This window comes from Colletes latitarsis, chromosome 2 (genome assembly GCF_051014445.1).
Source record: "Colletes latitarsis isolate SP2378_abdomen chromosome 2, iyColLati1, whole genome shotgun sequence".
Taxonomy (NCBI): Eukaryota; Metazoa; Arthropoda; class Insecta; order Hymenoptera; family Colletidae; genus Colletes; species Colletes latitarsis.
In genome coordinates, this window is record NC_135135.1 from 12,320,185 (window position 1) to 12,342,589 (window position 22,405).

General features: G+C 38.5%; 2 protein-coding genes and 1 pseudogene across 3 annotated transcripts; all 3 read right to left on the bottom strand.

The window, feature by feature from the left end:
- Positions 1-11: 11 nt before the first annotated feature.
- Positions 12-17,396, bottom strand: LOC143346901 (uncharacterized). Of its 2 annotated transcripts, none has more exons than XM_076775545.1 (5): positions 16,090-17,396; positions 8,691-8,778; positions 3,665-4,690; positions 2,468-2,804; positions 12-1,927 (listed from the first exon to the last, which is right to left on the bottom strand). In XM_076775545.1, exons 1-5 carry the CDS (start codon positions 16,536-16,538, stop codon positions 1,707-1,709), a joined length of 2,121 nt encoding a protein of 706 aa, XP_076631660.1. In that variant the 5' UTR covers positions 16,539-17,396; the 3' UTR covers positions 12-1,706. The 2 variants fall into 2 exon arrangements, with proteins under 2 accessions (XP_076631660.1, XP_076631670.1); XM_076775555.1 differs by having other exon boundaries at positions 3,695-4,690; positions 16,090-17,395.
- Positions 10,687-15,614, bottom strand: LOC143347092 (cytochrome c oxidase subunit 1 pseudogene; annotated as a pseudogene).
- A 286-nt stretch (positions 17,397-17,682) lies between the features above and the next one.
- Pmp70 (ATP binding cassette subfamily D member Pmp70) lies at positions 17,683-22,226 on the bottom strand. Its single transcript, XM_076775571.1, has 12 exons — positions 21,643-22,226; positions 21,524-21,566; positions 21,264-21,451; positions 21,115-21,184; positions 20,868-20,965; positions 20,462-20,642; positions 20,185-20,397; positions 19,785-19,854; positions 19,231-19,706; positions 18,852-19,151; positions 18,597-18,758; positions 17,683-18,525 (listed from the first exon to the last, which is right to left on the bottom strand). The coding sequence occupies exons 1-12, from the start codon at positions 21,756-21,758 to the stop codon at positions 18,448-18,450; spliced, it is 1,995 nt and encodes a 664-aa protein (XP_076631686.1). The 5' UTR covers positions 21,759-22,226; the 3' UTR covers positions 17,683-18,447.
- Positions 22,227-22,405: the final 179 nt, after the last annotated feature.

The window sequence follows — 22,405 nt, forward strand, 5'->3', positions numbered from 1 at the left end:
AAAACATGGACTTCTTCTTAGCTTAGCAAGCAATCTTATTTATTTTGGTACTCGATAAAATTCAATAATCATATGTTACAATATTGAGCCAGTTTGCAAAACTGTAGCGGTAGTAATGATAATAATAGTAATAATATTTTTTCCCTAAGTAACCTAACGCAATATACTATTATTAGATGATATTATATTATTTAGTACCTAGTAAACTTAAATGAATTTTGGCGTTGGAGCCATGCGATAGGATTATCTAGTTCTAACTATAGGACCATTTATCCACGTGCTTTGAGTTCTTTTTTGCCGAAGAACAATGCATGATGATCCTCGGATAGAGCAACCAAGCTTACAACTCAATTATTCGAAGTTAAAAATCCAGTCTGTTCTAATCTTTACATATACCAAAAACTGATATGGGATTGTTGACATTGAACTGACTGATCATTTTCATACATCGAACTGTATCGATACGCAAAAGCATAAGGAATTAATGTCACCGTCGCAAACAAAGTAATACACTGTTGAATCAATGTCACTTTGTTTATTGTTTTTACAGAAACTTAATTATATGTATGTCAGTGACATTACAAAACGCACTTTTCGTATGTACATTCAATAACGTAACATGAATCAATCAGTTCCCGCCAACAGATGCAAAATACGTTTACTCGTAAATCATTATTCTCACAATAACATTACAGTTATCGCAAGTTTTTTGTTAATCGCGAGTAAACATTTTGTAATATTGCTTTTTATAGCGGTCTTCCCTGCAATTCGTAAAGTGTGTGAGTTTAAAGTTCTACTCGTGTCTACTAAATCTGAGTATACACCGATACCGACAGGATTGATAATCAACTGATCAAAGTGGCGATCCTTTTTCTTTTTTTTTTTTTCATTTTCTAGCGTCAGACATCTATCGACAAAACTTTGTTAACGTACAATTTTGTCATCTACCAATATTCTTGCTTTTATTCGTCAATTCATCGCTCATTCACGATCGATACAATAGACGTACGCGTGCCGTCACACTGATTCATTCGTCGAGTGCAATTATTGTCACCTACGATCAAGTCCTGAGTATAGCCAAACACTGTTTTCCTTTTAATGCAGTTTAATTACTTTTATATTGTAACAGTTTCTATTAAATAGCATGAGTTTTCGAACGACGTGCACGTTTCGTCGTGATACTTCTTCTCTTTCTATTAATATAATTTCTATGACCGTGCCCTAGGATCGCACGTGTTCCATTATTAATATTGCTAAATTTCTTTAACTTTCGATCGAAGGCGTCGTTATTGGGACTGTACACGATCCAAAGGTTCAAACGTATACTTAAACATTCGAAAGTACGCGTTATCGGGCAATACTGTGGATTATGCGTGTCGTGTGTTACGTGCATAACTATAGCGTTACCGGTTTAAAAACAGTCTCGATTCAATATAGTACCCCGCGATACGTTCAATTGTATAATTCAAATGTATCGAACTAGAAGTTTTGTTGACTATAACAAAGTATAAATAAGATAACAGAAACTTGACTCTCGGGGGTACTTGGTACGTATTGAACGAAATAGTGTCTGCAGCGAACAAACACCTACGCAAAAGCAACCGAGTCCGCCGTTGCTTGAATAAATCAGTGCGATAGTTTACGAAACTCATTGCATGTACGATAGAGGAGGAAACTACTGTGCCAACAATCGACAAACGACTTGTTCAAGCCACAACTGGTTCCGGACTGCACGGTTGAAGTTCCGGTTCGTTTTGTGATTCTGTCGCGTTCGCAGTCGGATCGGGTGTCACCGTTGCCCATTGTGTAGTACGCGGTGCTGCCCTCGCCTGTCGTCTAGCTTTTCTCTTAGCACGTCGCTGTTCCATCACAAGACGTAGACGTCTCATCTTTCCTTTAGTCGCTTCGTTTTCCTTCGATAATTCCTCTGCGTCAAAAATTAATAAAATTATTAAAACATTTGAGTTATTTTCTAATTTCACTTATGTAATCTTCAAACCCATCCCTTATTATATGTGTTAAATTATATCAAATGTTTCAGTTTAACATATATATTTCATTAGTTAAATATTATAAATGTTTGCGATCAAATACTTTTGCGTACGAGTATATATACTAATAATAAAATTGAATGAATAATATGTTTGTCTGCAACGGTATTAATTGAAAACAAGTTGACATGTACACAGTTGTGAAATATTATAACTATTTTTCAAAAGGATCCGAGCAGATTTTTGTAAAGATTCGGTTTCAAATTTTCAAAAAATAGATGAATTTTTTGCTCGAATTTATAAAATTGTTCAATCAACTCGCCATATCTCGTATTATGCTTATTTCATCTAAACGAGTCAAGATAAGTTCTGCTTCACAAGATAAGTTTCTACTTAGCGACATTCTTCAAAAACTGGTAACAAATTAAAATTTTGCAGGGACGAGTAATTCGGTTAATATGATATAAATTTGGTACTAGTAGAATATCCAGGCGCAGAAGAATCGTGACAACCAATGGACGTCGTGGCACTGTTCACGGTAGTTGTCGTTCCAGTGGAGGACGGAGACATTGAAGACTGTTGACGGCCACTCGAATGCCTGTGATGATGCCTATAGTAACCTGCCGTTGCAGCCGGTGTGGTACACAGTAAATCATTCAGAATATGAATGATAGTACTTATATCTCGTTTAGGACGACCATGTCTATCTTGAAGAGCTGGATTTAGGGTTCCACTAAACGTACCAGAGTATACGCCTTTTCCATGATGATGCATACTCTCTATTATTGCACCTTGCCTACGTCTTGCATTTTCCTGTATTCAAAGGAGGCACATTACACTTATTAGGATTCATCGCCGTTGAATATATTTATTCTGAGACTAATAATCTAGTTAACACAATAAACGTGCAATGTTCGTTGCAGCCAATTAATTACTCGAATTCTTTAATAGCGTAACATGACAAAAACGTATACAGTAACAGGTGGATATATGCTTGAAAATTGGGACTCCAGGCCAGGCGTTTATGAAGTAGACGGATGGATTTTAATTATAGAAACAGCTTGGAGTCGACTGTTGAACGTAGAAAACGACAGCGAGTAGAAGAGAAGGAAGTCCTTCTCAACTACCGAGCTTTGTGGTGTACTAAGGGAATCTCCTCTCAGTGGTGGGGATGAACCCCCGGGCATTTATACTGTAGATCAATTTGGACATATATCCAACGTTTACTGTATTCTCTTCTCGTATATTGATTGGACTAAAGTGAAAAGTTAAAAGGCCAACAGGTATTGACAGAATCATGCACTACTCGATAATCATGTCACATTTATACCGATGCGATTAGACCTCGACAATAATAAAATATTAATCGCATCGTGTGCCATGCACACCAAAATAAATGCCACGTCTTCTGCCGAACGAATTAATTATAAAAACATACGCTTAAGGACCTAAGAGAATATGCGAATTGTTTCCCGGTAGGCAAGCTATAATAATTCGTTTTACCAGTCATAGATGAAAACATTTGTTCGTTTCTCGCTTAAATTTCAACGAAACAGAAAATTATCGAGTCACCTCGATTTTTACCGTCTCTTAAGGCCTTAATAAATACATTGCTCTAAATATATACGAAATAGTGGTACACAGGGGGAACTGGCATCGGTAATAATGTATACCTCTGCGAGGTCGACCCGCGAGGTGAGTACCTCAGAGGAAAGCTGCTTCAATTTCTGCGTTAAATTACGGGATGCCTCGGCGAGCGCCCTGGTGTCGAGGGTCGCGGCCTTCGAGTTCTGCTCCGCCATGTTGGAGATAGGGCTTTGCAGGCTCGAGTCCCCGTCCGCGACGTTACTCCTGCACGTTTCCGCGGCATTCGCGGATTGTTGTTGGCCGTGATGGTGAGCGGTACACAGTTTTTTCCTTGGCGGCGGTGGTGAAGGTGGCGACTGCGAGGTGTTCGGGGACGTGGTGGGTTTGCTTCTCGAGTGATGATGATGATGATGGTGGTGGTGGTTGTAATGATGATGGTGGTGATGGTGGTTGTAAGCATGGTGGATGTAATGACGGTGGTCGTAAGCATAGTGATACAGAAGGCAAGACTGACACGCGGTGGAGTTGCTGTTAGGCGATAGGGGGCAGTGATTGCTGCCGGTGCACGGGGTCTGAGACTGGCTGGCGCAGAAGGACGTATGCGGCGGACTAATAGGCGAGTAGGACGTCGAGGAAACGGAGGAGGCAGTGGTCGCGCGACTGGAACAAATAGGACTGGTCGTTGTCGTCGCCGTGGATAGGCTAGTGCTGCAGCTGGCGGCGGCATGCAACGCCGATACCAGGCTGCGTATTAGGGACGAAGTACGCGCGGTCGCGGTGCCATTTTGCAGTTTCGTCGAAGCACTGGTGGTCGAGCGGGCGGCCAAAACCGTGGATCGTCTGCTTTGCAAGGAGGTCGATACGTGACTGGCGGGCAAATTCGATCCATTCGAGCTATTCCCACCGATGGTTAACCCGGTCGTGTTACTGGTTGTTTGATTAGCAGTCGGCGAGGCTGGCGTCACCGTGGACAGTTGCAGTTGTATCAGCATCATGTGATCGCCTAGCCGCATGGTGAGGTTCAAAGGAGCTTTGCCCGACAGGAAGTCGTTCACCTGAGAATCATTTAGGCTCTCCAGTGCTTGCATCACACTCTGCTCCGGTCGTTGTGCCTGAAAATATTTATGTTAATTAAGGCTCATGGTATAATTAGGTTTTTGTCGCTACCGCGGTTGCCCGTTATCGGTTCGCATTGCTTTCGTCTTTTATCTTTTGAAATAGGATCTGCGAGCAATCGCGTTAGATCGGATGACGCGGGTAGTGGCTTTTTTGCTTGGACCCTATCATCGTAGCAACTGTAACTTTACCAACGGAAACGCGTGACACGATTCAGTAAAGTGTCTTCCGCTAAACGGCGTTTAAATACTTTCACCGGCTAAAAGGCGTTGCTCCAATGAGACGAGACGAAGAAGCCATAGAGAGGAATGCCTGGATTAACCATCGACACGGACAATTTTATAGCTCTTGTTTTAGCAAATAAATCTGAATCAATGCGAGACGAGTTTCCACGTCGTATCAAAGGAACCTCCATCATCCAAGAGTCTTAACCACGCCAAATGGGAAGCTGTACAGTGGCGGAGTTTCGACGAGTATGGGATTAAAAATGTAATATATCATCCTTCTTTGTGACTGACGCGTCGATACCGTGTCGATCTCTTTAAAGCGATTAATGTTCCTTATCGAAAAATCGTCGCAGAACTCAAAAGAATCCTCCCCTGTTCGTTTCTTCGTCGAAACACTGAATACCAATAACGGTTCTTTTACCCCCTGTCCGTCTATTCATCCACCGGCAAGATGAGGTTGAATCGATGAGCCTACGACGAAAGATGGAAACGCGAGAAGACCTGCAGAAGAGAGGAAACCTCGCGGAACCGCGGCTCAGACCCTCGACAGCACAGCTAGGCATCCCTCTATACACCTAACGGACTTCCTTTACACTGACGGTCATCATATATTCGGTAATTCGATTTGCACGCACGCTCATTTTGTGGTGAATCTGAGCTTCGACGGATGGACCTGCGGTACTGCCTTCAATCGCGTACAGTGCGAAACAAAGTGATTGGACAACACTTTACATATTTGCATATTTCATATGTATCTAAAGGAAGAAAATATACATACACAAAGTACCCCGCGTAACACTTTTCGCGATATTTAACAACAAGAAAAAATTTAATCTCGATGGACCAAACGGTTGGAACTATTATTTACTCGTAAAAGGATTAAAATGTTGGGAGACGAGGTTGTAACAGAAACTTCGATTAGTACGAAGTTTTCTACCGTTTGTCCTCTTCGAATGAGTACCGATATAAAAAGCGTCGGGGCTAGCGAGAAGTTCGAGAACCCCTGGCGAAGCTGCGGAGCGACGTGAGTGCCGTGACGACCGTCGAGGAAGCCGATGGCGCCACGCTCGAAGCGCAACCTGCTATCAGCCAGAAATGTACTACACCATGAATCGTAAATGCCGGGTCCGTGCCCCTCCGAGACGGCCCTCCCCCACCTTCTTCTCCTACGCGTGTCGCTAGTGCACGTCTAGCCGGTGCTGACTGACTCGTATTGTAGGATAAGGAAAAAGTACACTAGCGAAAAGAGAGCTTCACGCAGCACCGGTGGTAGGGACTTGCACGCACACACACTCACCACGTGTCAGCTGGAAATACTAGTAAAGATGCTAAGTAGGACATAAACGACGAATTACATTAATACTGACAAGTAGCGTTCTTACGACTGAGTCACTCCGTGGTGGGGAGGTATTTCACACGTGCGAACGAGTTAAGGACTTTAAAATACGTTAAAAATAAACAGTTTTATGGTAGAAAGATACATCATTATGATACACGATCAATACAGAATAATAAATTTCTATCGTAGAGCGAGAATATTTTTAGTGAGAATACACCCATACGTCGTTACTCCGGTGGCATTCACCCTTTGAAGGTCATCTAAAGATATATACGAAATATGATTCGTTCCAAACAACCGAAAACATTGGCCGAGGGCAAACTGTCGCTGGAGTTCGAGGTATACCTGAATCGTGACACAACTTCTCTCTGTCTCGTCGAAACGTTCGTGACGTCATCGCGTTATGGTTTTTGTTGTTCCAAGGCGACACAATTCGAGCCATTTAAGAGCGTGACGCGTTTTTTATTTATCGAACGATCAGTTGCCTCCGCTCTCGCTTAGCAACGTCTGTGACAATTAATCGAGAGTCGACCGTAGACACGATATATCAAAGCGACGTCGCATGGCACCGAATTATCATTTAATGCCGCTTTTGGACGCTTCCCACGTACCCTAGAGATAATGCGAAAGCGCGAGGTGCTGCTGCCGGCTGCAGAATTTCCATAGACGATCGATAAAACTTCCTGCCGAGGCATTTTAGAGTCCGTCGCTGCCTATCAAAGTTTGAACCTATTTGATGGTCCAATACCGTCAAGCGGATCGACTCGACTACGCCGTGCTTTTCCTTCTACGCAATAATCGATTTCGTTCTTAACCCTTTACAAATGCGACACCGTTCATCGCTACCAGTAAAGAGTGTCAATGTACCGCAGAATACTCTAATTTATTTATGTAATCGAAAACAGTTGACACATTATATCCTTCATTTAATCCGTCCAGAAAATTTCGTTATGTATCTCATCGATTGTTCTCAGGACGAATTAAGACAGCTTATGCTCCTATGTTGTACTATACGACTATTCATAGTTTACATCGTTTTATGTAAGCCTTCGTGCATACAAGACATGCTATTATATAATTCCAGAAAATGATTTACTCTGCCACCTAGCTTTGACGCGATCTACAAGTGTAATAATTTTCAAAGTGTAAACGTCGAGAAAATAGAATTCCAGGGAAAGTACTACAAACGAAACAAGATCGGTTGAACGGCACGTCGATTTCTCTGTTTCACATCGAAGGGTGAAATGATTTTGGGTCTCGCTTGTATTCAAGACCAAACGGGCGGAACAGTCGCAAAAAAGGGGAGCCGAAGCAAAGAAGGAACTCGAGATGCGTGTCGATTGGGAAGCATTCTTAGTCAGAGAACCGATCAGGCTGGCCAACTGTGTCGTGCGAAACTGGCGTAGGTCTCGCCCCGTTTCTCCGTAACCACCCACGAAAGAACGACGCGTATATACCCACTAGCGCTGATCGTGGCCGGAGCTCGCTACATATACCTACACACGAGCGAACTTTAAAATTGACTGCGGGTGACCGAGACTCGAGCGGGCGGTCCCCTTGACAGCCATGCGAACGAGCTCGGTCGCGATAAGGACCCGTGATGCGCTGTTGCCAGTGCCTCGAGCACAGGTTAGACTCTATTTCAATGAGAGAGAGAAGACCGTATCCTTTGTATGCGCGTGCACCGGGTGCTCGGACGAGCTTCATTTTTATCGATTCAAATCGGATAACCACACACAAATATCCTTTAAAGCATATTTCTTTCAGGCTACGACAAACGTGCATCTAAAATCAAGCAGTTCGGGAGTACCGTTCGATCAGACAGGAAACGATGAAATCGTGAACCATGATGCTCGGGGGATGGACATATCGAATCGACGACGATGTCCAGCAGTCGATCGTCACCAGAATCGACAAAGAAAAATATATGACGTAATAGTACCAGAAAATAAAGCACCGACGATACGATGACCGAGAAACCAAGTGACCCGATGATACACGAACGGGCAGAGTTAACGGCGTTTGTCCGGATCGCAACTCTGCACGTACGTTTTCTGCCTCTTGTGAGAATTCCTGTTTCACGCACATCCTCTACCGCGAAGAACGGTTTTCAAGACGAACTGCATAGAATCCGGGTTGTGATCACGGATACAACAAAAGAAACACGCCTTACGCGTTCGGTGCGTCATTTCTGCGAACAAGCTAACTCGATGACGGTTATCGAGCGATATTATCGACAGGTACGCTTCGACCATTGAAAATAAATTCTATTAGAGAAACTATCCTCTGGCTATTTTTACGAATCTTTTCAAACCTAATTTACTCGAACAACAACAAGAAGTAATCAAATTTCCATCGACGAGAGGATTATTGTGAAAAGTAAACGACCGCGTTGGCTTTTTCTTGTAAAACGTAAAAAATACGACTTACCAACAGGCCGGTTTCCACGCTCGGTAACAACGTGAGACAACTGCCATCTTGTAAACGATTTTCTTCGAGCGTTCCTTCTCGCAATTGTCTAAAACATAAATTTCAATGTTTCATTAAAATGTTATATCAATGAGATTATTGTACACGTTAAGCAGAAAGGGTGTATTAATCGCATATTTCTGATAAACGTAAACAAATCCGGGATAATTGAGGCGTTACCCCTTATCATACAAAATACGATACAGTCATGTTTATTAAGTAAGTTTCTCGTGAGAAAAGAATTCATCCATTTATTTTATTATTTAGTAATCTTTTTTTATGGTCGAATATTGTTCGTTAAAGATTTTTGTTGAAACAATCAATTTGTCCTGCAACACTACTGTTTCAGACTTTTTAACGTCGAATAAACTTTAAATAAGTGAATATATTGAAACGAATGAATATTTATTATAATATTGTATTTAGATACTATGATGTTGACTGTTGCGCAGATAGTAACGCAGTGTCGAAACACGGAGGAATCTTGATGACATTGGCGTTCGTCACCGTGATCACGCTAAAGACAGAAAAAACAACGATAACAGCGGCACAATCCGAGAGATTAGGCAATATGATAAGTCTTACTAGCATGACAGTCGACATTCTATGAAACCACAAATAGCACATAAGAAATTGATATTGACTTAGCATATTGCGGAAGTAATTATGCAACTTCCTCTCCAGAAATTTCACTTCCATTCAAAGTAAGAATTTAATATTCTTTGCTTCATTTCGCCATTATTTTTAGGACAGTAGCATTAAAAATTGTTTGTGTACATTAATATAATATACATATTTTTTTCTTAGACTCTGCTATTACTTATTAATTAAGCAGCAACGAAAAAATAATTCAGGATTTAAATCTCTTTGATAATTTTCCATAATCGCCCCAGTCTCCCTTATTTTCCCATAATTTATTGATTGGAATACGTATCATTTTTATATCTTCATTTACATATCGTTTTGATTTCTTTGGTTCTAATCCCATTTGATTTAATTTGTGAAAAGATAACTTAATCCCAAGAAAAGTTATACAAGATAATAGAGCATAAATAAGAAAACAAAACAATTGAAATTTATTTCGACGCGACAGCTTAATCAATGTTGAGCTACGGTTACAGTGGATGAGTTTTCATCTGAAATGGAGTTTTGTCGAACGTGTGCGTCGATTCAGATATTTTATTAAATATTAAGTGAAATTAAAGAAGATAATTCCAAAGAATCCCATTCTCGTCAGTGCATTTTTCCAAAAGAAAAACTTGCAATTACATTAAATTAAGAAAATATTTCATTTTCATTGTACATTGAAAATTTGTTTTATTTGTGTATTTGAATACAACGAAATTGAAATGTGAATGTAAAATTAGTTTTTCAAACTTTTGTTGCTGACTTTTTGTTTCTTTTTTCACTTTTAAATTTTTGACTTCGTATTAGTGTTTAAAAGTACATTATTACTCATTGTCATTTATTTCGGAATTTATATTCAGTGGAATCCTTCTGTTTGCATTTTGTAATTCAGTTGTTCTGGATTCTTCATTATTATTCTGCGACTGCATGCGAGTTACATACAAAAATAACTTTTGTAGACAGTAGCCATAAATTATACATATACATACTGTTCAATACGAAGAAATATATAAAAATTAATCAATAATGCTTTAAATATCGATATTATTGTAAACATAATTATCATTCGAACCCATTTTTTGACCAATTTCCGTCCATTTGGACGATTTTAAACATCATGCTTCAAACATTAAATTTCTATGTTTATTTCGCTTACGTTGAAACGAGAAAATCAAATTGGCTTGAAATACGAATTAACCCTGATGAATTCATACGAACCCACTCCACGCGACAACACATAGAACCAGCACAAACCCTTTTCAATCAACGATAAACAATGAAAACATCTTACTATTGCACTATAGTTCGCTTTTGACACATACAGACAGACGTATTTCACGAAATAGAACTTTACACTTGTTTATGTAAACTGAGCAAGAGCGATGCAATTATCACGTGTAAAGATTGCACGTAGGATCAAACGTTCTGACGAAGGAAACGCATAAGGATCTACAGAATTGATTGTTCTAACGCGTTTTTAACGACTCCAGTTAGGACGAAAATGCATCCACTATAATCGTAGCTATATGCTACTGTTACGCAACTGTAAATATATGATGAGCTCATACAATAAATCCTAAAAATCCAATACCTAATATTGCATAAATTATACCAATATTACCAAATGTTTCTTTTTTTCCACTTATATTAAAAATAATATAAGAAATTAATCCAAAACCAGATAAAATTAAAATATAAATATCAGGATGACCAAAAAATCAAAATAAATGTTGATAAAGAATTGGATCACCTCCACCAGATGGATCAAAAAAAGAAGTATTTAAATTACGATCAGTTCATAATATTATAATTGCGCCAGCTAATACAGGTAAAGATAATAATAATGAAATTGTAATAAAAACAGATCATCAAAATAAAGATAATTGATCATAATAATTTAAATTATAATTTTTTATATTTAAAATTGTAACAATAAAATTTACTGATCCTATACCTGCAATATGTAAAGAAAAAATTGTTAAATCAACAGATACAGAAGGATGATATATTAAAGAAGATAAAGGAGGATAAACAGTTCATCCAGTTCTTCTACGAGAATATAAAATTCTACCTAATAATAATGAAATTAAAGCAGGAGGTAATAATCAAAATCTTATGCTACTGTTACGTGTAGTCGAGTATTAAAGACTATATATTTACAACGCGGAGTAACGCCTGATTGAAATTTATAGACGATACTTCTTTTACACGCTTTACGATAATAATAAATTAATTACCTGCTTGATACCTACTTTCAGATCATTGTATAAACGTGTTCGTCAAAGCGTACATACGTATGTTCGAGAGCAACCACTGGTCGCTGGAACGATTGCGAAAATACTAGCATTCTTTCGTAAGCATTTGTATAAATCGTCTTTGATTCCACGGCATATTATACAGGGTGTTCAGCCAACCCTGGGAAAAATTTTAATAGGAGATTCTAGAGGCCAAAATAAGACGAAAATCAAGAATATCAATTTCTTGACTTAGGCTTCATTAAAAAGTTATTAAAAAATTGAATTAAACAATTTTAAATCATACTGAAAAAATTATATTTAGTAACAGGGGTTAATTACAAGCATTTTTTGTGAATAGACATACCCTTGAAATCCTACCCAGTTTCGAGAAAAAAATTCGAGTAGGTACTGAAATTTTTATATGAAATTAAAAAATTTCAAATCATACTAAAAAAATTATATTTAGCTACAGGGGTTAATTACAAGCATTTTTTATGAACAGACATACCTTTGAAATCCTATCCACTTTCGAGAAAAAAATTCTTTACCAAAAATCTAATTTCAGGCCAGAAATCATTCCCCGAAATTTCATGCGAATCTTTAAAACGTCATAACTTCTGAACGGATTGGACGATTTTAATGTTTAAAAAAGCAAACTACGCGTATTTTGCTGGAGAATATGTAGAAATTCCAAAAATATTCGAAAAGTTGATCCTTGACCCCGAAAAATGAGAAAAACCCCATAAAAATGGTCCAATTTTCAAACAGCCAAAACTCCTACAATTGTGAATATATTTCAATGAAACTTTTTTCTGAAGTAGAGCTCATGGGTACCTACAAAAAAGTATTAGACAACTTTTCTGTAGGGCATCAAACAAAATTATTAAAAATGAAAAACGAATTTTTAAGAAAAATCGACGGGGGGTACCTAAACGGTAGGTGCCTAAATTTTTCGACGAAAAAAAATTTTTCAAATCGTTCCAAAAAAATTATTTTCAGTTGCGGGGGTCAATTACAATAATTTTTGGTGAATAGACCTACCCCCAAAACCCTACGTACTTTCGAGAAAAAAATTCAGTACGAGCGGAACTTTAAACGTTAGTAACTTTTTAACGAAGCCTCCATCAACAAATTAGTATTCTTGATTTTCGTCTTATTTTGGCCTCTAGAATCTCCCATTAAAATTTTTCCCAGGGGTTCCCTGTATATGCATATATGAGTTCAACGAATAACCTTAAACGACAAAAAATTCCACGGAAAAAGAACTAAAAATAAAACTAGATTTAAATCGGTCACTGGTTTTTTTTCCTGTGGGAATCGATAGCTTCGGTTGAATAGATCGATTGAAAACGACGAAATGGGAAACGTCTATCAATCGATCACTGTAGGAAACGAAAATGCGAGGGTGGCGGATCTGCGAGTTTTCACTCGCGACCCCGACGCCATTCACATAGACTCAAACGGGCTTAACGGTTTTCGTGAAGATCCTGGTACGATCGTGTCGCTGACCTTTACGCCTGTCCACAGTAAAAACAACAGTTCGCGATGTTACTTAACCCCTTGACTGTGTAAAATGAATTAATTCATTTTTACAATTGATACTTTCCAATGGAAAAACACTAAATATTGGATATTATACGATGATCGTATAGTTGGAAGATTAAAGTCGTAGATTCCCAGGAGCATTTGTTTCCGTGAAGCTTATCACGTTCAGACAAGTCGACGAAAATAAATCATTCGTTTGGATAAACGAACGATTCCATTTTGCGCGCGATAAGTCACAAAAGAGGCGTTCACAGTGGTTAGACCGTGACATTCGAACGTTAAAAAATCAAAAGCCGAGTGGTATTATTTTAGGCGTTCAGGAACCGATATGAATGAGAAAGAGAGAAAAGCACAGCCACGCGAACGGTCTAAGAATAAGCAACGTCTAAAACGAGGCAAATATAAATACATAACGTAAGATGGGACAGGAACATTCTTGTCTGCTGTACTATAAATATTATTCTCTCCTTGCTATCGTTCCTGAGGTCAAACCACTATCGTCTCAGCTTGTTTGCTTCGAATCGTACCGTTGTCCTTGTTAATCGCAAACTGAAATCTTCAAATATCGAAACGGTATTTTCTAACAGTGACGTTCGAAGAAAGTTCATTTTCATCAACGCGTAATCTTAATTATCGAAGCATCAATAAATTATATAATTGTTTTAATCAGTTTCCAATATTCAATATTACATTATTACTACGAGAAAATCATTCAAGTCCTGACCATTAATCGATCACAACTAATAATCGGCGATCTTTACCTTTACGCGATGGATTTGTCAAACTGCCAAGAGATTCGTCGTGTCCTCAACAGATGACCATCGGTAACAAAAACGCACACAGGTAGAAAAAAAAGTTCACTCCTTATATGTGCAACGAAGATGACTAACAAGTATGAGACTCGTGATGACATACGCTGAATAGTAGCACAAAACAGTTAAGGTAAAGTTACACCACACCGAAGGCTTGGGTTTTCCTTTCTTAAATCGAGTTACGAACAGGACAATATTAGGGGATGTAATTCTAGAAAGATTGCGTCCGAAAAAAATCAGAAGTTCCGTTAACGAATTTTAGCTCTAATCGATTACTACTTTTCGTCGCAGAGACAAGTAATTTCATTGCGTTTTATAATTCCCTTAAAAAGATACTGTGCATCACCAGAGACGCACGTGATACGGAACGCCTTAAAGCAGTGATGCGCAGAAATGACTCGACTGGTAGCGACGGATCGGATTTCGTGCGATCAGCGATTAAAGCGATGAGAATAATCATTGTGTAAATGTCTCGTGGCAAAATTCGAAGCAAAGGCTTCGGGTTAAACAGAATACGTTAGCGGCGACAAATTTCAACGGTTTTACTAGGAAAATGATACAAATACGGACGAATTGGAGCCGTCGATCCATAGGTTTGCATTTAACACGATACGCATGCGTCCAAAAGAGCCGTGGAACGAAACAGAGAAAGAGACAAACAGGACGCATACGATGAACGATTCCCCGTATGCACGTGTCGCTCCCACCGCAAGCTGAGAAACGAACACATATGTATTAAATACGTGGCAAGGAATCGGACTGTGCTACCTGCGTCTGAAACCTGGCCCTGTAGGCTCGAAGAAACAAGTAGCGATGGGTAGAATTCGCTTCTCTTCTAACCTAGTCGATCCGACGATATTTAAAAAGTCAATCGATTTATTTAATAATTACTAAAGACCGTTTAGAGAATTTTGTTCTCGTTATATTTAAAAATGTTTATCATAATAAACTTAAAGGTTATCGAAGAATTTTAGATTGAGATTTCTTAAAAACTTCAAAAATTACGATGCAAATTCAATTATTACAAATATTTTTCAACAGCACTGATTTCACGTAACGTTTGAGATCGTTCGAAACATCCTATATATCATCTGTCTGATCTTGAAACATTTGTTGATCGTCTACGCATAATTCCCTGAATCTTTACATTCCCTGGCGGTTTCTTGGATTTGTATATTGTCTGCGACCACTAGGTGTTTGCTGCTGATTCTCAGTGATGGATTTAAGACCGTTCGTACCACTTTAAACGTTACTTTTAAGCCTTTCAACGTTGTCGTTTATTGAAATAATATTTGAAGTGATTGTAATCTTTATACAACGGAATGATCCGGAAATTCGCAACGGAGAGAATCAAATGCCCATCGCTATTCGAGATACACGAGATCAAGAAACAGAGGGCGGGGGACAATGAGAAGGGAGGATGAAGAGAGAGAAAATTCCAGCGATGTGTTGCGTACGGGAATAGCCGGCCCCGTCGTCGTCGTCGTCTTTTCCGTCCAACTGTTTCTCTTTCTTCTTCTACCTCTCACTGCAGAGGGCTGTCACTGTTCCACTTTACGAGTACGCGATTCCCGAGATATTCTACCTACTACACCACCTCCACCACCTCCTACTCCCAAGTCTATGGTATGCCAACCTTCCTCTCCACTATGTCTCTCTTGCATGCTCGTACGAAGGAGGAGGATCAGTCCGTGCGGCGGCCCCCACGACGCCTACGAATATTATGCCCACTCTCTCCTTTTCTTGTGTCGCATCGATGCTGTTTTCGTTCTTTCTCTTGCACCTTTCAACTTTTAACCGTGCACAGCAACGATCATGCATACGTTCACCTATCAGGTCTTTTGTTTTTTTTGTTTTCCCCTCTCAAAAATTGTAGAAAGTATTAAGTTTAGTGTACCTTGTGACTGATTCACGAGGCAAAATTGAACGCAAACGATCAATCTACGAAACGTGACCAACGCGTCATCGATTTATCGAAGATTTGAAAACACTTGATTCGAACCTTCACCCCGTTTCTTTATTAAGAACCAAAAATCAATCAACTTCTTTTAATTAAGCACCACTCGGTCTAATATTATTCCTAAAGTGAACAATCTCATAATACATACATAGATATCTCGTTCCAAACACAATACCAACCTTTCACGATGTAGTAAACAAATGCGTTCCTTGGCGACCTTCAGTCTCTTTGAGATGATTTTCTTAAGGTTTTCAACTGTATCGGTCCGATCGACGGTAAGATCGAACTGTCCACCGGTGGTTGGCGTGATGCTGATAGTAATTTCGTCGGGCTCGAGGACAGTAGCGGCGACGCAGCCACACCCCGGCTGCGGTGGTGACGAGGAGAAGGAGGAGGATAACGATGACGACGAAGACGAGGAGGTCGTAGGGAGCGGAGAAGCGGAGCCAGCCCTTATCGAACCCTGACCACAATATTCCGGTTGCGACGTAGAATACGTAGCCGTGCTGGAGGCAGTGGTAGAAGATGCGGTTGAATCGTCGATATCTCGTCGCACCTTCGATCCTTCATCGTTTTCACTTCCCATTGCCGTCGTCACGTCTGACGGCGGACCTGTAGTACCGTCCATTCTGCCACGGCAACTGCTAACGACACCTTCGAAACCGTGCCGCCGACTCCGCGCACGTACTTTGTTCCAGCTCACGTCTCTGCGTAGCGTATGACTATATGCACGCACGCACCCGCACCTGCGCTTCCCGGCGTCCTAGCTATCCGAGACGCGCTCACTGCGTTGCACGAGCGCAGTATCGGAGAAGGTCCGACCACGGTGTCTTCGGGAACGCGCACGCCACGAGGAACGACACGGGGAGACACAAGACAGGAGAGAGAGACGGGAAAAGAGAAACGGACACGGTGAAGAGATAGGTAGAGAAAGGGGGGAGGGAGAGAAAGAGGTGGAGTTATTCGATTTGGAGAGCGTGTTGCACGATTCTCTTTCACAAGACCCTCGACACGTTCAGGGATCTTTTTTTCGAATTGTTTTCACAAAAATTATTACAAAGTTTTTACTACTATCGTTCTTTTACACTAGCACTGGTTTTATTTCTCGTCACTCTGTAGAACACGTATGCCGATGCGATTCCTTTTTCTCCTATCAGCAACCTTCTTTATTCTTATCTGCTTCACACACACACACACGCAAACACCGTAAATAGTCCACCCTCGACCACTCGACCCTGCGACTTGCGTCCAGCAACTGAATAGGCGATAGCCCGGACTTCTGCTAGGTTCGCAGACCCGGCCGAGCTTCCCAACCGATCAACGGTCAACGAACATGGCGGATCGAAAACGACCGAGCGCCATTCGTATCTGAATAATGCGCGCGTTTATTTGTAAAGCTAGTTGAAGTTTTAAGTGGAAATATTTGGAATATGATTTTGCACAACGGACACCAAGCAAATGTAAGTAAAATAATGCTTCTAGAGTGGTATACTTCCAATCTGAAAAAATTTAAAACAATATTCATGTTTTTATAATGATACTATTAATGTATTCTAAACATTTTTAAAATAGCACGCCAGACTTGAAAATAAATTGTTTGCTAGTTACTGGTTGAAAAGTATATTTTATCGAGCCTTAGTCGACTAACGTAACTATAAAGTATTGATATCTTTTTAAATTTAACAATTTATTTCTTTATAAATACTGTAAGGATACTTTAAGGATAAATCGAAGACCTGAAAAATAACGTAATATTAGGATATGAATAAACGTTTTTTTATATATTTTAGTCTTTTAATTTTTCATCATTGTTAATTTTATTACACATTCTTATTGACCAGCAATCAAATACTATATGCTCTGGCGATGCCTATTTAATGTGATCTACACATAACAAATCACAATTATATCCTTAAAGTAGAAAATGATTTTAACTACATTTTCTTTCATATACATGTATGTCGCATGTGAATATGTGGATGCATATATATGTGCGCGCGCGCGCGCTTTTGCACTCAATTTTGCAATGAACCAGATACATTTAACATTCACTACTGGTACAGGTTGTACGAAATGGTGAAAAATTGTTAAGTATCAAAAATACGTTGCTTTAGTTGAATAATAGCTTAATGTAACACCCCAAAAAATGATATTCCTCTACTTCCCTTCTTGACAGTACTGGAAGAACATGTATTGATACATTATAACATTTAAGTATAATTGTAAAAACATGTCAATTATATTAAGGCCTATATCGCAGTGTCCTGGTAACAGTTTCACGTTTTCATCGTATTTTATAAAAAACATTGATATCAAAATATACAGTTATTATGCACTACATTTAAAATATTAATATACACAATACTCGTAAATTTGTGCAATTCTAATAACAGAATACATATAATACATACATAGTGCTGTACACTGCATATGTTGTCAAATATGGATTTGACAGTGAATTATTTTAGTTATTAGAATATAATATAAGCGTCCCTTGCATTTCGGTAAGTATCATCAAACGCAAGGGACACAAAAATTCACGATCCAAATTCTTCCGTATCCGCCTCGATAACTTTGAATTCGTAATTTCCCCTTCCGTCCATTTGTAAATAATACTGAGAGGAAAATAAAAATTAAACATTTTAAACATTTAATAAAATAAAAAAAAGAGTTAATATCACTATACCTCGTGATGTTTCCAAAGCGATCGCCGATGTGAAACTGTAAATAAAGTAATATTTGCCTCCTTACAGTATGAATACATAGAATCTTCGACATCAACGCTTACGGCGCTCGTACATTCATCCAAAATCGCAAACTGTGGTTTGTGATAGAACAATCGAGCCATCTATATAAAAACGTTGATCACAATTAAGATCATAAAATATATTGCAGCACGTACACTATTATTATGAATAAGTACGATGAAAAAAAATATTACCGCTATACGTTGCTTTTCACCACCTGATAGGACATCCATCCAGTCGGCTACAACATCCCAACCTTGCCCCTCGGTATTCGTAATATTCTCTCTTTCCAGAAGGTGGCCCAACTGAACTAAATCCAGTAACTTTTTCAGGTCGTCATCCGTCATTTGTCCGCGTCTTACCATTTCTTCCTTTGTATGCGGATAAATTACTTGATCTCTTAGAGTTCCCAAAGTCATATATGGACGTTGCGGAATGTAAAATAATTTTCCACGTGGTGGTTTCGTAACTGTTCCGCTCCAAACTGGCCACAACTGTTTCAAGAGTTTCATACAGTTACGAATTTGTATATAAATAAGATGTAATCATTATTTAAAATATATAATAATTTACTTCTCCAAGAATTCTGAAAAGGGAACTCTTTCCACAGCCGTTTGGCCCGCATACCAAGACATTCATCCCAGATTTTACTTGAAACGACAGTTCTTTGATAAGAATATCTCCGTTCGGTGTTATCAATGGCACGCGATCGAAACATATAACGTTATCTCTAGTCACAATCTTTCCTTCGCCTGGACTTCCAATTGGTTCGTCTTTAAAGTCGGAAATCATTGTCCTTGTATATTTTCCTGAGTTTAAGTCATCAAGGACAACTTTTAATTCCATGACTCTCGCTGTAAATCCTGCTAGCCGTGTCATTTCCCTGCCAGCTAAAACTAATCTACCTATAGCTTCAGCCAGTTTTACTAACATTCGGCCGTAAGTATAATAACTCTTAAATCGATGATCGGGAGTTCCTGACAATATATGATGATCTTTTTGAAAGAATGGTATGCTTACTGCATAGAAACCAACTATTGTTGCCATATCTAAAATAGAAAGGTTATAATCAAAATTTATTGTCATGATCAATAAGTAATTACACACTGAAAAAGATTGAAGCTCACATTTGCCAATGAAATTATCTATTACTCCTATAAGAGTTTTAAACTCTAAACACTTGCGTAAATGCGTCACCTACGGAAAACATTGTTATTATATTATATTGGCACGTGTTAAGTATTTAAAAAATGCTTAACACGTTTACTACCACACGTCCTACGTCTGTGACGCACTGATTCTCGTAACCATTTTCTATTATTTATTTTATATCCACATAAACAAATTAAGGCTGGACTGTCTACTATTGTCACATTATGTAGAATATCACATTGAAAATATTCAGTTGGATTATTTACTATATTTAATTCCTACAAGATTGAAAGCATGCACTATATTGAATCAGATTACTACAAATATATCGAATAATGGTAGCGAACGTGTTAATGCATATCTTCGGCTATTTACCAATTTATGGAAGCTAGATAATAAAGTTAATTTTTCTCTATTATTTCCTTGATAAAATGCGATTTCCTCGGAATTTGTGATTAACCGTGAATTGATATGACGATATTCGCCTTCAAGTCGTTGTTCTTTTACTGTCATGGGACCAATAGGTTTACGGAGATGGGTTAGTACAATACCAGCGAAAACGAGGTACGAAAGCATAAATACTGGTGTCTGTAAAACATGAGATACATTAAACAATGTGAACGGATATATGATAAACATATACTTAACACACCTGTCCGCCAAGATTTGTTGTAAGCCTGTATACATAGATAAAAATATCCAGTAACGGTTTTGCGACGTTGCTGTAGAGATCTGTGCAGCTATCGCAAAATTTGTCGACGTCGGTAGTCAGAAGCTGATCTGGATTTGCTATTCGGCTATCTAAATTGCTCATCTTGTAGTACGTAAAACTCCTGCAATAATTAGAGACATTAATTGCATTTAAATTATCTTGAAAGGCCAATACAAAATGTTATATAGGAATAATGACATTTTTTGTCGAATTTCTTGTTTAACACTTTGCAAGAAATAGTTTTAATAATGTCACCAATGCTAAAAAATGCATGTATATATGCAATCGTCTCACTTAATTGACATAACTTGTTTTAATCGATACAGAAGTAACGTATTTAACTTACTTAAGATATTGATCCAGTAAGTCTCGCGTGATATTTGTACGTAACCTCAACTTCATTTCGTATATACCATATTTCAGTACGTTGTTCACAACAGATATCTAAATAAATATAATCATGGAAGATCATATCAATAATTTCTTCCAATTGGTAAGAAAATATAGCTGCTTGGCAGCCTGAACGAAAAAATTTGATTAGCAGCCTATGAAAGCAACTGTAGCCTGATCTTTCACCAAACACATCCACTTACCAGAGGCAATACAGCCAAAAACTTAATCAGACGCTTTTTAAATAAGGATGTATCCATATTAACGATTGACCTGAAAAAAAAAGCATAACCTATAAAATTTTGATGTGACTCATGTAATTTTATCAATGCTGATAAGAAATATTACATACGATTCGATCAAAGTGCTTATATTAATCATCCAAAGGTCACAAAGAGATCTTGCAACCAATGATGTCGCAACCAGAGCAACAAATCCAAATTCAGCAGATACAATTGAAGGTATGCCAATTCCAAGCAATTGACGTAGTTGCTTGAAAAACCTTTTGTTAACATAAGCTTTTGGACCCTTTGGCTTTTCCTAATAAATATGTTATTTCTATAATTGGCCATTACAACTCGTTTAGTTATAAAAAGTTTTTTTCATTATTACCTGTTTAATAACATACTGAATGTCATGGACGGGCCATGCGTTTCTGTAAGAAACAAACAAGTGAGTACTCAATATTTCAACGATTGTCGAGAGTCGTGTATATGGTATGTATAGTTTACTTGTTTTTGACGATCTGTTTCCTGCCTCTTCTTTTTAGGATCCATATTAACGCAGACAGAGCACAGGCACCAGCTATCGTGCGTTGTGTTGCGAATTTACTGATTGCTGGCGCCATTCTTCCAAATGAGCGAGATCAACACAAAAATTTACCTTCCTGGACAACGGTCTCGACTCTTCTGCGTCCACCACTTTCGAGGTTTGCGTAGGTGAACAAGTGGTGGGGTGAGAGCCTTCCGTGAATCAGCTATACCGACAAGTCAGCAACGTCACGAGCAGTCGTTAACACTTCACAATAAGCCAAACCCGTTGTTTGTTAATTTACTTTACCTCGTCAATGTATGTATTAGTTTTGTCGGCCTCACCTATGTGCATAAATGTTTGTGCGCCATCGATAACTGATCAAAGTACAAGAACATAATTCTTTTTACATAATCTTGTAGTAATGAGACACAATTTAATCTGGAAATTTCTTAATTAATAAATTTTATTAAAATGCTATTAAACAATTCAAACTTGAGTCCATCGTAATGCACGAACGTTTCATCGAAAAACCTTTTAACCGACAAAATAATCGGAATGGAACACGACAATAGTGCATCTTGTAATTGCACTATGTATTTCTATTGATATGATTTTATAGACGAAAGTGACAATTTTGTGTATTAAAATATAACCTTGTAGAGGCTTCTATCCTGAGGATACAGAAAATTTAATAAGTAGAATGTCATTATCTGCCGTACACTCCATACAGTCATTGTTTAA

Bases quoted from the DNA above. Each gene is read 5' to 3' on its own strand.
- LOC143346901 (XM_076775545.1), bottom strand. From the start codon at position 16,538: ATGGACGGTACTACAGGTCCGCCGTCAGACGTGACGACGGCAATGGGA. The intron at 2,805-3,664 runs GTATACATTATT...CTTTGAATACAG, and splicing joins CGCGGGTCGACCTCGCAGAG to GAAAATGCAAGACGTAGGCA. The intron at 1,928-2,467 runs GTACCAAATTTA...TTTTTGACGCAG, and splicing joins TGCGCCTGGATATTCTACTA to AGGAATTATCGAAGGAAAAC.
- Pmp70 (XM_076775571.1), bottom strand. From the start codon at position 21,758: ATGGCGCCAGCAATCAGTAAATTCGCAACACAACGCACGATAGCTGGT. The intron at 21,567-21,642 runs GTAAACTATACA...TGTTTCTTACAG, and splicing joins AAACAGATCGTCAAAAACAA to AAACGCATGGCCCGTCCATG. The intron at 21,185-21,263 runs GTATGTAATATT...TTTTTTTTTCAG, and splicing joins ATAAGCACTTTGATCGAATC to GTCAATCGTTAATATGGATA.